This window comes from Glandiceps talaboti, chromosome 5 (genome assembly GCF_964340395.1).
Source record: "Glandiceps talaboti chromosome 5, keGlaTala1.1, whole genome shotgun sequence".
In the NCBI taxonomy this organism is placed as follows: domain Eukaryota; kingdom Metazoa; phylum Hemichordata; class Enteropneusta; family Spengelidae; genus Glandiceps; species Glandiceps talaboti.
The window spans coordinates 12,159,669-12,176,365 of NC_135553.1; the positions used below are offsets into that span (position 1 = coordinate 12,159,669).

Sequence of the window (16,697 nt, forward strand, 5' to 3'; positions counted from 1 at the left end):
TGAGTGTTTGTATGTATTTGTTTTTGCTAGTATTCCATGGAACGTGTGTGAATGAGATCGTCTTTTAAGATTAAAAGTTAGTTTTGAAAAAGAGTTAAATGGTAGACATAGAGAAATAGTTGGTCCATAGAAACAAATGAATGATCCTATCTACAAATAGCCTTTAGAGAGTTATAACAACTCTATGCAAATTGTGTCAGTCAGAATCCAGACTGTCTAATTGCATTGTTTTGGAGGGAGATTAGGACATTCTCAACTCACAAATGATAAAAAGACCTTGTTTTTATTTTGACTTAGGCCCCATTTAACAGTTTGGTGATAGCAATTGTTTTCTAATTTCTGTCAACAAGTGACATATTTGTGGTAAGATTTAGAAACTCTGAGGGGATAATTATGTTAACATTGACATTTTTCATGTACCAGTACAATTTTTGTGGAGAAACAAAAAGGATGGGGAGGGGGTATGGGACTCAGTTAATTTTTTATTTACCCTCTGTCTTGAATAAAAACAGTATTGGTAACTAGACAAGTATTATCTATCTACGATTAATGGTCCAGAGTATGTACCATTCTTTTATTAATACCTTGAAGTATGTTACTGGGAAAGTTGATCAAAGCAACCTACACAACTTAAATTTGTAAAACCTCCAAGATACAATACCATACGAGCTATTAAAGGCCAATGTTTCAATCCCAGGTTCTTGCATTAGTGTTATCTTTTCAGTGGAGCTGGATGACATTTGTAGATAGGATAATTCATTTGTTTATATGGATCAACTATTTCTCTATCTCTACCTTTCAACTGTTTTTTCAAACCTACGTTTTAATCTTTATCCAGATTTGGCCTTTAAAGGGGCTATGTTTCAATCCTGTGTCATTGCATCAGTGTTATCATATCAGTGGATTGAGCCGTCAGGATAAGGCCTTGAAAAAGAATTGTTTGGTTCCAGTTACCCAACCCCACCTAGTTTTTCACTGCCTACCTTGAATTTTTTTTTACGTATTCAAAAAAAAAAATAATTGTGAAAATTGTGAAGTTTTGCCAAAAATAGTGGATGTGGAAACTTGACATCAACTAAAAAAGACAATATAAAACTGGTCTTACAATCTGAACTTACGGCTGTACAACTGATGGGAAGAAATAAACAATACAGAGACCAATTGGAAAACAATAGAAAACCTGAAATGGACACTCACACATAAAAAAAGATAATAAAATAAAAGAAATAATCTTTCTACCCCACCTATTCTAAAATTGAGCGTAATCAGAACCACACAACTATTTTTTATTAGGCCTTTATACATAGAATCATTCTTTTGTTCTAGACCAACTTTTTCTATAGCTCTACCAGAAAACTTTTCAGATCTAAATTTTAATCCTAATCCAAAGTTGGCATTTAACATAGAATTACTTATATATTATCAATTTATGATTATTATATTTATATTAAAAATTAAAAGTGTGAAATCTATCAAAAAGTGAGTATATTTCTGTCAAAAAAAATGTACTCTTTCAACTGATAACTTTACAACAAGAAAACAGATATGCTATCGAGGTCAGTTTTACATTAGGAATTCCTATGCCAAATATTTTGTATTCAATTTAAACAACTGGTGAAAATAGCAAGGGTTTATCCAAATAAATTCCTGTTTATCTAATGTCAAAGTACTATTGTCAGAATGCATACAGTTAACCTCTCAGTAACTCATAAACTCTCTTTTATGCCCTGTTTAAAGCTTGTGCCAAATATTTGCTTCTTATTCACCCGCAGAAGGAATGTAGGGTAGACACACAGCTCTTTTCTTGTCTGCTCAATGAAATATTTGTTCTGACAGTGTAAGAAAGTTAAATGAAAAGGTACGGCTATTGTGTCGGATGCTAATAAAGACTTGCCATTGTATACACAGCAAAGGCCCATCAACTTTACCATTTTGAAAAGCAGGAGCTTGTCTTTACACGTGTCAGTGATTAAGAAGAAAGCATGTCAAATGATACTATTCTTAGAGTTCCACACCTGTTTTTGTTCTAGTTGGGTAGTCACTGAATAAACAGATATAGATAAATTTTAATGACTTCTGTTTAACAGTAATTCAGTCAATTGGTATAATTAATCATTTTTGGCAAATTGACAGAGTTAACATGTTCGAATTTGTTTTTATTTTGTCTGGGTCAGGCATATTGATAGGGTTTTGAGTATTAATGGGTTCAACCCAATCTGCAAACAAAATATACCGCCTGATGGTTTTCTTAATGGTACTTCGGTATTACCTTTACTTCCATTACTTACTGCTACAGTATTAGTTGACGGACCTGATTATTTTCATGAAAGACTCCTTTGTAAAGCATATAATTTTAACTATGTGAGAGGTCACCACACCCTGATCCCCTCCATTTTGATACACTTGTATAGGATTTTGATTCAATGGACAAAGATGTCGAAAGGTGTCATCGAGTCAAACCGACTATCAATCAACCCCGATCAACAATAAATCCAAAACATTCCATTAAAGTGCAACAATTCAAAACATTATTCTTTTAATTTACACTTTGTGGTTAATATTCACTTTCTTTAGTTGTGTATATCTTTAGACGTCTTGTGTTGTGGAGAGAGAATTGACAAATAGGGTAAAACTATATTGGTTAAAGTGAGGGGTGTCTCAGCCTCACTCACTCAGCGTGTTGTGTTGTGTCATTGGAAGGGGATAGACAAATAGACAACTAGGGTAAAACTATATTTGTCATTGGGAAGAACTCAGATGTAGGGATGTCATAGTTTCTTGCATGCTAATTAAGACCTATAGTCTGTTAGTAATTAAGACCTCAGATCTGCATTCAGAAAGTAGCCGGACAAAAACCAAGGATGACAGCACCTTTGGTACACAGCTCAAGCACTCAATAGCCAGTACCTTTAATTTTGGTGTTATGCAACCTCTGGTCTCTTTTAAAGTTAGCAGATCGAATTACCCAAGGGGGTCTAGATGTAGAAGCTAGACTCAGCTTAGATTAATGCTGAGAACATGGAGGACGTGTGCCTCCATGCTTCTTAGAACAAGTCAGTCCTCCGTTACCAACCCATTTCAAGTGTTAGGAAATTCTGATTAATTTTACAATTATACTAGCATCAAATCTACTGGATGTCTAGCAATCATATTTGAGAAAATGTGTTCATAATTTGTAACTGTGTTTAATTAAAGGGGCAAGTCAGAAGGCTAGGTTCATGCATGCATTAGTGTCATCTTATCATTGGAGCCATAAGGCCAAATAAAAAAAGTTGTTTGGTTCTGGTTACCTGACCCACCTAGTTTTTCACGCCAACCCTAAACTTTTTTTACGTATTCAAGAAAAATAATAATAAAATCACAAAAATCGTGAAGTCTCACAAGAAATAATGGGTGCGGAAACTGACATCAACTTAAAAAGACAATATAAAACTACTAAGTATTCTTCCAATCTGTAATGGCTGCACATCTGATAGGAAACAACACAGAGACCACTTGGAAAACAATGGAAAACCTAAACTAGACACTCACACATGAAAAAAACATATATAATGAAATAAAAAAAAAAAATCTACCTACCCCACCTATTTTAAGATTGAATGTAATCGGAACCACACATTTTTTTTTTTTTTACACTTAAGGAGTATGTCAGATTATTCTTTCATTCTATTTGTTACACCTAGATGTTAATCCTAATCTGCATTGGTACAATTGGTTATTGACTCAAGATTACTCTGTTGTGATGATAATTGAATAATAGAACCCCCCCCCCCCCCCCCCCCCACCAAGTTTTTATGATACCTCCGCATAATCCCATGTCTGAATAACCCCTTTCAAACTGTGTACAACCATAGACAGTCTATGGTACAACTGACTGAATGCATAAATTTCATGTTTCAATTCTCTAGATGTTGATGAATGTTTAAGTAACCCATGTCTGAATGGTGGAGATTGTGTTAATGGTCGTGATCAGTGGACATGTCTCTGTGAACGTGGTTGGACTGGAATTGACTGCAGTGAGGGTAAGACACTGTTATTTACAGTAAAATCTTTATTTTTCATTTATAAAATGACTTTACCATGTTTTCGAACTTGAAGAAAATAAAGGGAAACAGCCTCTACCAAGTCCATGTTTATAACTCCATAAATTGTAAAAAGCTAAAAAAAATGGGTTGAATGGTTTGTTATTGTACATACATACATACATACAATAACAAACATTTTACACATTTTATGATTTTTTACAATTTACTGAGTTATAAACAAGAACTTGGTATATGTTATTTCAGATTACTTTTTCAAGTAGATAAAAGAGTTATTTCATCAATTAAAAACCCAAAATAAATAACAAATTCTCATCCATATATGGTCACAGTTTGCTGCATATCAAACCCTTCCAAGACAAATGTCGTATGTGTACATACATGTGTGCACCAATGCTGACAAGATGTCAGCAAAAATTTAGAATTCGCTTCTAGAAAATTTTAGACTGTGAGTAGAAATTTCCATTTTAAACAACAAATGAAATTGTAATAATTTTTTTTCCTTCTTGCTAGATGTGAATGAGTGTATCAGCAGTCCATGTCGTAATGGTGCCACTTGTGTCAATGGTAGAAACAGATTTGACTGTACATGTGCACCAGGTTATAGTGGAGTCTACTGTGAAATCAGTAAGTTTTTTGTACCTGTCAATTTTTTCAATTCTATGGCCCAGTCCTCATGTCATTTTAAAAGGCCCATAATTCAATCTCAGGTTCTTGTATTAGTGTTATCTTATCAGTGGAGACATAAGGTATAAATAGGATTATTCTTTTGTTCTGAATTGACTTTTTCTGTTTGACAACTGTTTTTCACACTTAAATTTTTATGCTAATCCATCAACGTGAGCCTTTTGCCTAAGCTGATTATGGTTTTAACTTCAAGGTATGCAAATGTAATCAAACTTTGCCAGAAATCCCTTCTCTGTTACTCAGTTCCCAAACCAGCAAAACACTGAAATTTTGTATTTTTTAAATTTTCTCAAAGTTTAATTGTGATAATCAAAATCAAATTTTCAAATTTCTTGTATCCTTCATATATTTTCAAAAGATTAAATCTTGTGTTAAAGTCTGTATTTGACGTTATTGTGTTATTCTTTACAGATATCAATGAGTGTGCTGTCAATCCATGTCTTAACGGTATCTGTACCGATGGAATCAATGGATATACATGTGCTTGTTATGGTGGCTACACCGGCTTTAATTGCGAAATAGGTGAGATAAGGATTCATAGTATTACCATGGTGATGGCCTGTATCTTGAGTAAAAACAATTAACTCTGTAATTGTAATCATTGCTATGGTAACTACATATACGTTGTTGCCAAGAAACTTTGATAATGACAAGAAAGTGTGCATGACTTGTAAGTGTTAAGATCTGCTGAAGAAGTGAGACCAACCTACATGTAGTATGTCTCCCACATAAGTGTTTTACCCAAAATCTTAAAGTCGTCATACTTGAACTGCACAGAAAGGGTGTGCAGCAGAGGATGTGCTAGAACTATGCATCTATAACTAAATGGTTTCCGCATAGTTAATCATTCGTAATGTATACATAATATATCTGTGTACAGTGGTCTGGTAGAACCTCATGAGATAAAGTGTTGGACAGACGAAAGGTATTCATTCCCAGGCCTGCATAATTTAGAGTCACTTTATCACAATCATAAAACAAAAATCTCTATTCAGTTCTAGTTTTGCATTTTAAAGGCCCATGATTCAATCCCAGGTTCTCACATTAGTGTTATCTTATCAATGGAGCCATAAATCATTTCCATAGGATCTTCTTGTTGCTGTGGACCAACTTTTTCTATGTCTCTGCCTGACAGCTTTTAAGACCTAAATCTAATCTTAGCTGAACTGGGTCCTTAATCATCCATTCCAGGTTCTAGCATTTAGTGTTGTCTTATAAATGGAACCATAGCCTGTTGACATTACAGTGTTACCATGGCAATGGCCTCTCTATCTTGAGTACAAACATCCAGTCTATAATGATCCCCATGGCATATCAATTATATAGCCGGATTATTGGTTTTCTTCATGACCAAGTTTTTCTAGGCTCTTCATGACAACTATTTCTTCACACCTAAATTATAATTCTGGGTGGGCATTGATGACATACATGTACCTCTGTCACTACAATGGTGGTATGTCGTCAAGTTTTACAATGGGAGTAGGGTAGTGACTACTGACCTACAAATACACTTAACATTATAGAGCTGTTAGGTTCATTGTTGACCTTGCAGTCTCTAATGTAAGTGACCTTGTGATCATTAAACAGATTAGATTACCAGGCACTCTTCCGTATGACTGCATGAACCATTACAAACTTTTATCAAAAGCATGTTTAGTAATTAACATTCCATATCATTCTTTGTTGAGGGAGTCACCCACCTACATATAAAGGTGTGGCCCTTGTTTGTGGAGTACTTTTACTTATTGAAAGTATGGCATCCACTCAAAGTATAGATACCACTGCAAAAATCAACCCCTATCACTTGATCATTTCCTGTTCTTAATCAAAGAAAAAAAAAGAGGAAATTTGAAATGTTAGCCACCTTTCTATGTTCAATGAACCCTATTACTTTATAAAAAAATATCCTGTTCTTTCAAAATCAATTAGAAAATTTAGAATAATGAATTACACATCTTTTTTTCTGTTTTTAAAAAAAAAATTTGTTTATAAACCATCCAACAGGTATTGCCCGATAACATGAGAAAGGAATAGACACAACTGTGATTTTCAAGATAAACTCAAATGATAAGAACCCTGTATATAAACAATTACACTCTTTGGAAAGTCTAATTCAAATATTAATCATAAAGTGAACTTTCCAAAGAGTGTAATGGTCATTTGAATTTTATTGTATTTCTGAGGTGCATGCTATGATAAGGATTACCCTGGCAAATGACAATTAAATTGACTTTTGAATACAGTTAATTATACCACATTCCATTCATAAATTGTCACAGTATATGTCAATTTCTTGTCATCGTCATTAATTTTCTCCATCTCTGTCTTTCATACAGACATTAATGAATGTGCTAGTAACCCATGTCAGAATGGTGCCACCTGTCAGGATATGGTTAATAGATATACATGTATCTGTGCTCCTGGATGGACTGGACTTCTCTGTGATGTCGGTAAGTTGAACACTGCATTTATTGAACAGGGTAGTGGGGAGACGTACTGAAACCCTTTTGTAGTTTTCTGCACATCTTGGAAATGAAAGTTGTTTGGAGTCAAGAATTCATAGTTCTACCCTTAGCTGAAAGGGAGTGAAGGGTCTTGTAGATCTAATGGGGAGGGGAGAAAATGAAAGTTGTTTGGAGTCAAGAATTCATAGTTCTACCCTTAGCTGAAAGGGAGTGGAGGGTCTTGTAGATCTAATGGGGAGGGGAGAAAATGAAAGTTGTTTGGAGTCAAGAATTTAAAGTTGTACCCTTAGCTCAAATGGGAGGGGAGGATGTTGTAGATTTGATGGGGAGGGGAGGAAATGAGTCTAGAATTTAAAAGTTGTTACAGTTGTTTGTTTGTTTGTTGCTGTTTTGTCAACTCCAAGATTTTGTTCAGAAAAAAAGAGTTCATGCACATATTGTCATTGAAAATTTACTCATATTTATTTAATTTTGTTTTGTTTTTAGATGTCAATGAATGTGCAAGTGAACCCTGCTTCAACGGTGCAAAGTGTAACAATCTACTGAATGCCTACACCTGTACTTGTGTGGCTGGATGGACGGGTTACAACTGTGCCACTGATATTGATGAGTGTGCTTCAAGTCCATGTCAGAATGGTGGTAGTTGTAACAATCTACAAAACTCCTACAACTGTTTCTGTGTTGCAGGCTACACTGGTGTCAATTGTGAAATAAGTAAGTATTTGATCAACTTTATGTAAAATTCATACAACTATTTCTGTGTTCCTGTCTATACTGGAATCAATGTTGAAATGAAGTTTTTAAGTTAATTATTACACTTTTCATGAGATTGGTGAGATAACTGAAAATGTCTACATTCATTTTTTTTTTTTTTAAATTTTGTTTAGATGCTGATGAATGTGCAAGTAGTCCGTGCAGAAATGGTGCGACATGTGTGGACGGTATCAACAGATTCGATTGTAACTGTGCACCTGGGTGGACGGGAACCAGGTGTGAAATTGGTAAGTGGTTAAAAAGAATTATCAAATATTAAAGTTGTATGGAGTGGTCAACACACTAATAACTGTTAGACTGTTGTAGTATTTGCATTGTGAGGAAATATGTGCAAGACAGATGTGATATGTATTTTTAAGAGACAGTCTATTTCAATCTTTTCTCCTAGAAATCAACGAGTGTGCTAGCAGTCCATGCAGGAATGGTGCCACCTGTAACAACCTAATTAACTTGTACACATGTACTTGTCCACCTGGCTATACTGGCTATAACTGTGATGGAGGTATGTATTAAACAGTTTTGATCTCAGTTATTGGTTGTTGAGCTAGTTGGAGGGCTGGATGGAGTACACTTTTAATTTGTACTTGGAAGGTGTGTGTATGGGGTGGAGGGGGGTGGGGGGGGGTGTTGGGATTAGATCCAATAGTAGTCAATGATCCAGTATGTGTATTGGGTTGGGTTGAACCATATATATTGTGCTTATTTGTAAGTTCAGGATTTGAAAATGTAAGTCTTTGCCCAAAACGTGAAATTCTACAGTGAAAGTAGAACTATATACTCTGTAAAACTAAGCCTTGCAGTATTACTGGAAGTTGTCATACTTGAATTCCTGGTTGATATAGCTAACACTAACAGTGATACTATCTGATTAGGATAATATGTGAGTTGCTGATAGACAAGATGAAACTTTAGGAGTGGGCAGCAGTACTTTTTATGATTTCAGTATTTTTATGATTTGATTCTATGATACTGTGAGTGTTTGATTTTTATTTAATATCCAAATAACCCCCCCCCAAAAAAAACCAAACCCAACAACAAACAAACAAAAAACAAAAACAAACACCAAACAAACAAACAAAAAACTCCCCTCCCCCCAAAAAAAAGAAAAATAGATAGTCTCAACAAACTGGAACTTTGTAATTATTCAAGACACTGATTTTTTCCTATTTATGATTATAGTACACACTGTTTTACTTGCATCAAGTGTACATAAAATCAATGCCTGACTTTTTTTTTTAAATTTCCTTTGTTGTGTAGATGTTAATGAGTGTAGCAGTGATCCATGTAAGAATAATGGCCTATGTATTGATGGTGTTAATTCATTTCTTTGTGATTGTCAACCTGGATGGACTGGACCCACATGTGAAACAAGTAAGTTGGATAATATATATATATATATATATATATATATATATATACCAAACAATTTGCTGATTTTTTCACATTAAACATAGTACACAACATGTCAATCATGTCATGATTTGCATTTCTCCATTTAATGATTTGCATAAAATTTGCATATTTATATGGTTATTATTTACATGTCTATAGGGTCTTGATTTGCAAGTGATTTGCATGTTTTCATGGTGATATGGAAATCTTGCTAATGTCACCATTGAAATTACTTGTTACTTGTTCAAAACTTGTGAATTTAAGCACTTTGATTTAATACAGCAGTCTTTTTGAAGAATTAGTGGACTATATATAAGTCATTGATTCTGTTCCATATGTGTGAGGTATAGAAAGTCTTGTATCAAGCATTTAAAACTATATGTCATTATAACACATCACTTTTATCTACCCTTCATTGATTGGCTTAGACCAATGTCACATGGTATGGACTAAGTTGCTGACCTAAATGTTCATGTAGTCTATTAGAGATTATGATGTTGTAATGTGTGTATTTTTCTGTAGACGTCAATGAATGTGCCAGTTTCCCTTGTCGATTTGGAGCAACTTGTACAGACCAGGTCAATGGATATATCTGTACATGTGCACCAGGCTGGACTGGTACCCATTGTGATAGTGACATCAATGAATGTACCAGTAACCCATGTCAGAATGGTGCACAGTGTGTTAATGGACAGAATCAATACAGTTGTATCTGTACTGCTGGCTGGTATGGAACTAACTGTGAAAACGGTGAGTTGTTAATTAATATACCGTTACCAGGTATTTTCCAATGTTACTACCAAATCAGAATGAATATAGAGTTTCCATTAGGCAATATGATGTTTTTTATATATGTCTGCAAATATTTTGTTACAAATTACATAAAACACTGAGCTGAGTGAATTTACTCAATGAATGAGAACACTTAATGTGCTGAAGCATACAGGTACAGTACTTCAGAGCGCTCTTTTCGAAAAGAGCTCAAGCACAGAGCACAGTGTGAAGACAATGATGTTATTATTATTGTTTGGTGGTTCTCTTTCTTCCAATGTCAAACGTTGAGTGTTATATTGTAAGACAGATTCTGGGTGACTACTCTTAATTACAAGATTGGGTTTGAGAAAAACTATGGTATTGTGTCAGACATAGGTAACGGGCCCTCAAAAAAAGAACAAAAGACAGTAAACATAAGAGCTAAAAAGAAATCATGCCGCCCGCAGTACACTACTTCAGATTTTAATCAGATTGGGTGCAGCCCAGACCCTTCAGGCTAGTGCCCTCATGCAGTGACAACCTTCAGCGGCTTTTAAAGTAAGCAGAATAGCCCTGGGGTCGAGCTGACTATGTACTGAACTACCAGTTTACTAGTCATTGATGGTACCATGTTAACTTTTAGTCTGAGTATAAATGTAAACATTAATGTCTGTGACCTTTCAATTGCTTGTCAGCTAAACCTTTTTCCTAGAAATCTCACAAAGTTTTGTATATGTGGACTAGTTGGTATGGTACCATGGTATTTTACAGTCTATGTATAGATGCAGAAATTGTAAATGAATAAACTTGACCACTTCATTCTTGGTCAACAAATAGTACATTTGTAGGACACTATAGGGTTTGGATATTAGGCAATCCTATGTACTGCAACAAGTATAGATACACCATAGACCCTCCACCCACGTGGGTGGAGGGTCTATAGATACACTAACATATTGGTTAAAATCAGAAAAAAGATGAGAATGAAGTTATGAAAAGTACAGTGCAACATACAGCTGCTGAAGCTGGTAATACCTGAAATGCAAAATTGATCTATCATCTTGTTATATTGAAGATATTGTTGTGATTGGCTGCCTATTCTGCTTGTTATATATTTACTAGGAGTGTCAAAACCTTCTTAATAACCCAAGTGGTTATCAGTGTTTTTGCTAAGGTTGGGGGAAACCATGTAACAGATAGGGAGAAATGGGTAAAAGTTGCAGTGTTTCCTCATAGATCGAGATATCGGAGTCTATGGTAATTTTGTTTGGGAACCCAGTTAAAATGACATGGAAACCCTGGTAGATTTTACTTACTGACCACCCTTAGCAAAAACACTGGTTGTGTATTGTGATGTACATTCATTTGCTGTACTCTTTTTAAGTCTAAATTTATCTACTTGTTAGAAAGAAAGACATTATATAACCATCTTCTTTTGAAACGACAGATAAATTTCGAGTGATAAGAGCATGCGCAAAAGGTCTGTCCACAAATTAGCATAAGATGACGTAGGCCAACTCGAAGGTCACTCACAAATAGTATCGGTCGTAATTAAACAAAATGAAACATTTTCAACCTATCTATGTATATTTATGTTTTTTAAAAATACAAATGAACTATGTTATCTTCCAGATTTTGATGAGTGTGCCAGTACTCCATGCTACAATGGAGGAACTTGTGTGGATCTGGAGAATGGATATTCATGCATATGTGCTCCAGGCTGGACTGGCGTTAACTGTGGTGTTGGTAAGTCTTAACCTGTGTGGGAATAGGCCAAGTTATTGCACTGACTTGTGACAAACAAAAGTTCATATTGATTTGGATGTTGGGGGCGCCCTATCAGATTGGTGTACAGTGAATGTGTACTGTTATGATGATTGTTGGTGCAGGGTGGCAAGCTTAAGCCAAAGTGTTTTACTGTGTGTACATTACCTGTAATGTGTTGTGTACTAAAATACTCTTGATGTAGAACAAAGACACTTTGAATTGAATAAAAAACAAAGGTTCATGCTGTTTCATGCACTGAGGGTGCCCACTCACATTGACAGTGTATGAGGTGGGGAAAACTATCACATGTTACTGTGGTATTATTGTTCAGAGTTAGCTAGTTTAAAGGTAACGTTTCTGACTGTCTACAAAACTGCACATGTGTTTGTGTCCTGTAAATGGTTGAAAGCAGAATTTGAAAATTTGAAACTAAACTGTACCCAGTACATGTACATGTTCTCAGGGTAAAAAAATCACATTGCCCATGAACATGCATGTAAAGGTATGTGACAACACTGTGGTTATTCCTTATACCTTGTTGGAGGTCGAAATGAATCAACAGGTATACAAACAGTAATTTTACAAAGCACAGTGTTAAACTGATAGAGGGCGCTATGACATAACACCAAGAAGTTAACATCATATGGTTGTTTTGTTGTGAGGGCAAAGGTCACCAGTATGTAACATAATGACTTCTTTGTTGTTACAGATATCAATGAATGTGCCAGTGCTCCTTGTCAAAATGGTGCAACATGTAATAACCGCATCAATGAATACACATGTACATGTTCCCCAGGCTGGACTGGAGTTAACTGTCAAATTGGTAAGAAAATGAAATTAAACAATTTATGTCATTTTGTGTTTTGTTTTCTGTGATATGTACATACTTGTACATTTCAGTATATAGTGAAATACACAAGTCATTTCAAATACTGGTATGTAAATGATAAAATACAGCGAAACTATTTTATCTGATTTCAGTACTTTAACTATTTACGGACGTTGTTTCCACCAACGTACAAGAAAATGAATTTCTGGAATCCCCAAAAGAATTATCATTATAGATATGCAATGATACTATATCTTTTTGAAAACATTCTAAAAAGCAGAAAATATTATAATTTTTCCCCAAAAGATATATAAGTACATCAGATTTTGACAATGCCAGTAAGAAGTTTTATACTTACAGAAATTCTGAGATTGGTTTTGTAAGGGTAAGTAAGAGGAGAAAATCTACCTGAGTTCACCAGGTACTACTGTCATAGTGGTTCCTCACATTAACTTTAAAGTACAAGATTTTTTTTTTACCTGATTTTCCCCTTGTGTTACCAGGCTCCATAGCAAAGACACTACAGATTGGGAAAAGGAGAAGGAAATTCCTTTATTTGATATTGTGTTTATTCCTAGCATTTTAACTCATTTCTGGTTTTACTTTCATTTATTTTTCAGTTGTGAATGAATGTGCCAGCAGCCCATGTGAGAATGGTGGTACATGTTCAGATCTCATCAATGGATACATCTGCCAATGTGTGTCAGGATGGACAGGAACTAACTGTGAAATTGGTAAGTTTTTGCAGATCTTTATGACTAAAAGAAACAAAATATTTACAAAATGAAGTTGACTTGTAGGAAAATAAGACCATCTATTAATTGGTTGGTTTCACTTAACTGTGTGAATTTCATTGGTTATCTAGATAAGAGGCATTTCTGTTTCCATTCCATTCAATTACATTATGTGTTACATCACATTGCATTGTATGTGATATCATTTTTCATCATGTCACATCACAAATCACATCATGTCACATCACATCGCATCACATTGCTTCGCATCACATCACATCACATCACATCACATCACATCACATCGCATTGCATCACATCATATCACATCACATCACATCATATCACATCATATCACATCACTTCACATCACGCCACGTCACATCACATCGCATCACATCACATCACATTGCATCACATCACATCATATCACATCACTTCACATCACGTCACGTCCACATCTCATCACATCACATCACATCACATCGCATTGCATCACATCATATCACATCACATCACATCATATCACATCATATCACATCACTTCACATCACGCCACGTCACATCACATCGCATCACATCACATCACATTGCATCACATCACATCATATCACATCACTTCACATCACGTCACGTCCACATCTCATCACATCACATCACATCACATCACATCACATCGCATCACATCACATCGCATCGCATCGCATTGCATCACATTGCATCACATCACATCACATCACATCACATTGCATCTAGTGTAGGAAAATATGTTGTTTCTGAACACAAGATTGACTGTATATATAACTGTTCACAATACCCATTGTTGACTCATTCTATATATACCGGTAATTGACAAACAAGTTGAATGTCATTTCAGATGTGAATGAATGTTCCAGTGCACCCTGTCTGAATGGTGGTACCTGTGTTGATCTATTGAATGGATACCGATGTGACTGTGATAGAGGTTGGATTGGTACAAATTGTGATATTGGTAAGTCAAAATCAATATATATATTAGATCCCTAGATGTGTCTCAGTATATGCTATAGATGAGAAAGTTCGTCATAGAAACATGAAAAATGCTGTGCCAATACCTCCCCTTTTTGTTTACAAATTTTAGCTATTTTGAGAATTAAGGAGAGATAATTAACTTTCAAATAAAATACCAATATTATAGAAATAGTCGTCCAACCCTGAGTGTAGTTTGAAGAATATTTAGTCATCTTTTTCAAATCTTACTGGACTTCTTTAGAGATAAGCACTTTATGCTTAAAAGAAGCTAAATCAGCATAATGGAGATTGATAAAAGGAAGCACTACAAAGCATGAGATGAACAATGGTCCCAAAATAACTCTCTTATATTTTTCCTCAGACTTCAATGAATGTTCAAGCCAGCCATGCCAGAATGGTGCTACTTGTACGGATGGTATTGATATATACTTCTGTAGCTGTACGCCTGGATGGAGAGGACTTAACTGTGAAACAGGTCAGTACTTCAGTTTGTTGTAAACTCCTCTGTTTTGGAAAATAATAGTAGTACAATCCTGCTGTGAAAATCTACTGATCTCTGAAAACTGGAAAATTTATTTGCAGGTTCAATTTTATTTAGCAAAATGTGTCGGCATATGTGAAATTTTGTAAACTGCAAAAGTAAAATATGAACAGTTGATTGTGCAAGACTGACAGTGTGAATTGTATATTTTGATTCTAGAAGTCCATGTGATATGATTTGTATTGTTTTTGGTTATAATTTCAGAAACATTGGAATGTCAAAGTAACCCATGCCGTAATGGAGGAGAATGCTATGAAGGAGCAAACAGTTACTTCTGTACTTGTCAACCAGGATGGACTGGAGACAACTGTGAAATTGGTAAGTTGAATCTCAGTATTTGGCAAATTTACTGGTAAGTTGATTTTAGAATCTTGTGCAGTTTGTAATTTGTTGTAGAACCTTACAGTCGGTAAGTTGAATCTTTGAATCTGTGCTGTAGGTAAGTATACATAGAATCCTTACAGTTGGTAAGTTGGAGCTTAGAATCTGTGCAGTTGGTAAGTTGAGGCTTATCTGTACAGTTGGCAAGTTGAAGCGTAGAATCCATGTAGACTGTCAATTGGTTGGTAGGTTGCATCTTAGAATCATGCCATTTGGTTAGTCCAATATGTAATTAGAGTCTGTGCTGTACAAGATGGTAATTTCTCTTTCTCTTCAATATTCTTCATAGTGATTTTTGTCCTAATTTTTCCTTCAGACATCAATGAGTGTGCCAGTAGTCCATGCTTGAATGGTGCCACCTGTAGAAACCTGATTAATGCTTACACCTGTAACTGTGCACCTGGTTGGACTGGAAGCAGGTGTGAGATAGGTAAGAATGCAAATTTGTTTGGATTTGTTATCTCCATGGTGATGCAGGGATCTGCCGACGCCGGTCGCTAGCGTCCGGGACTCAGCCTTGCCGACCACCACTCAAAGGTTGCCGACCACCACCTTCAAGTGTCACCGACCCCACGATCACTTTAATAATTACACATTCATTTTCTGCCCACATGGGCGTATTGATTTAAAAGATAATGAAGTATGAAAATGTCTTTGAGAAAAGAACAATGTAGACGACCATTAATTACAATAATGACAAATACTTGACTATTTATAAAGACGAAGTGTGAACTGACAACAGCTGACGCTGCATGTGTACAGTATGTGTGTGAATTACAGGGCAAACACGATGCTGCAGACTTTCGACTAGCATTCTTCAGCGTCGTCAAAAAAGTATAACAGCCTCATATACCTTTTATAAAGTGTTGACGTTGTGTCCGATCATTAGTTTTCTGTTCAATTTTACTCTGAAAACACTTTTAGTTAGTAGTTTGCCATCGTACATAGCACGACGATGAAAACACGTAATTTCCAAAATGGCGGGTGGTGACGTCACAAACTATCGCGAGGTCTCATGTATCACGAGATTTCGTCTAAACGCGATGCGTATGTGTGGATATACGCAACTTTTTAGAGTTTTGAAACTGCAGTCGTCTTTGGATATTTAGTTTGATTGAAACAACTTTAGCTTTTCAGAAAACTAATCAAAAACTGATTGAAAAAAAATCGATGTGCAAAGACTGAGATTAGAGTTATAAATCAGTAGAGAAAGAAAAGTTGGTTTTATCTTTTTCATTGGCAACTTTGATCATACACCATATACTTTGAGTGTACCATTAATTTATTCATGAATATTAATTATGCAAATTGACATGAATA

General features: G+C 35.3%; 1 protein-coding gene across 1 annotated transcript in view; it reads left to right on the top strand.

The window, feature by feature from the left end:
- Positions 1-16,697, top strand: part of LOC144435696 (uncharacterized) — a 443,695-nt gene that overhangs the window by 400,899 nt on the left and 26,099 nt on the right. Inside the window, exons 50-65 of the mRNA XM_078124303.1 lie at positions 3,909-4,022; positions 4,557-4,670; positions 5,142-5,252; positions 7,067-7,180; positions 7,682-7,909; positions 8,083-8,196; positions 8,358-8,471; positions 9,227-9,340; positions 9,884-10,111; positions 11,747-11,860; positions 12,591-12,704; positions 13,331-13,444; positions 14,322-14,435; positions 14,817-14,930; positions 15,201-15,314; positions 15,694-15,807. Coding sequence (XP_077980429.1) covers positions 3,909-4,022; positions 4,557-4,670; positions 5,142-5,252; positions 7,067-7,180; positions 7,682-7,909; positions 8,083-8,196; positions 8,358-8,471; positions 9,227-9,340; positions 9,884-10,111; positions 11,747-11,860; positions 12,591-12,704; positions 13,331-13,444; positions 14,322-14,435; positions 14,817-14,930; positions 15,201-15,314; positions 15,694-15,807 — 2,049 coding nt within the window. The remainder of the gene's footprint in view (positions 1-3,908; positions 4,023-4,556; positions 4,671-5,141; positions 5,253-7,066; positions 7,181-7,681; positions 7,910-8,082; positions 8,197-8,357; positions 8,472-9,226; positions 9,341-9,883; positions 10,112-11,746; positions 11,861-12,590; positions 12,705-13,330; positions 13,445-14,321; positions 14,436-14,816; positions 14,931-15,200; positions 15,315-15,693; positions 15,808-16,697) is intronic.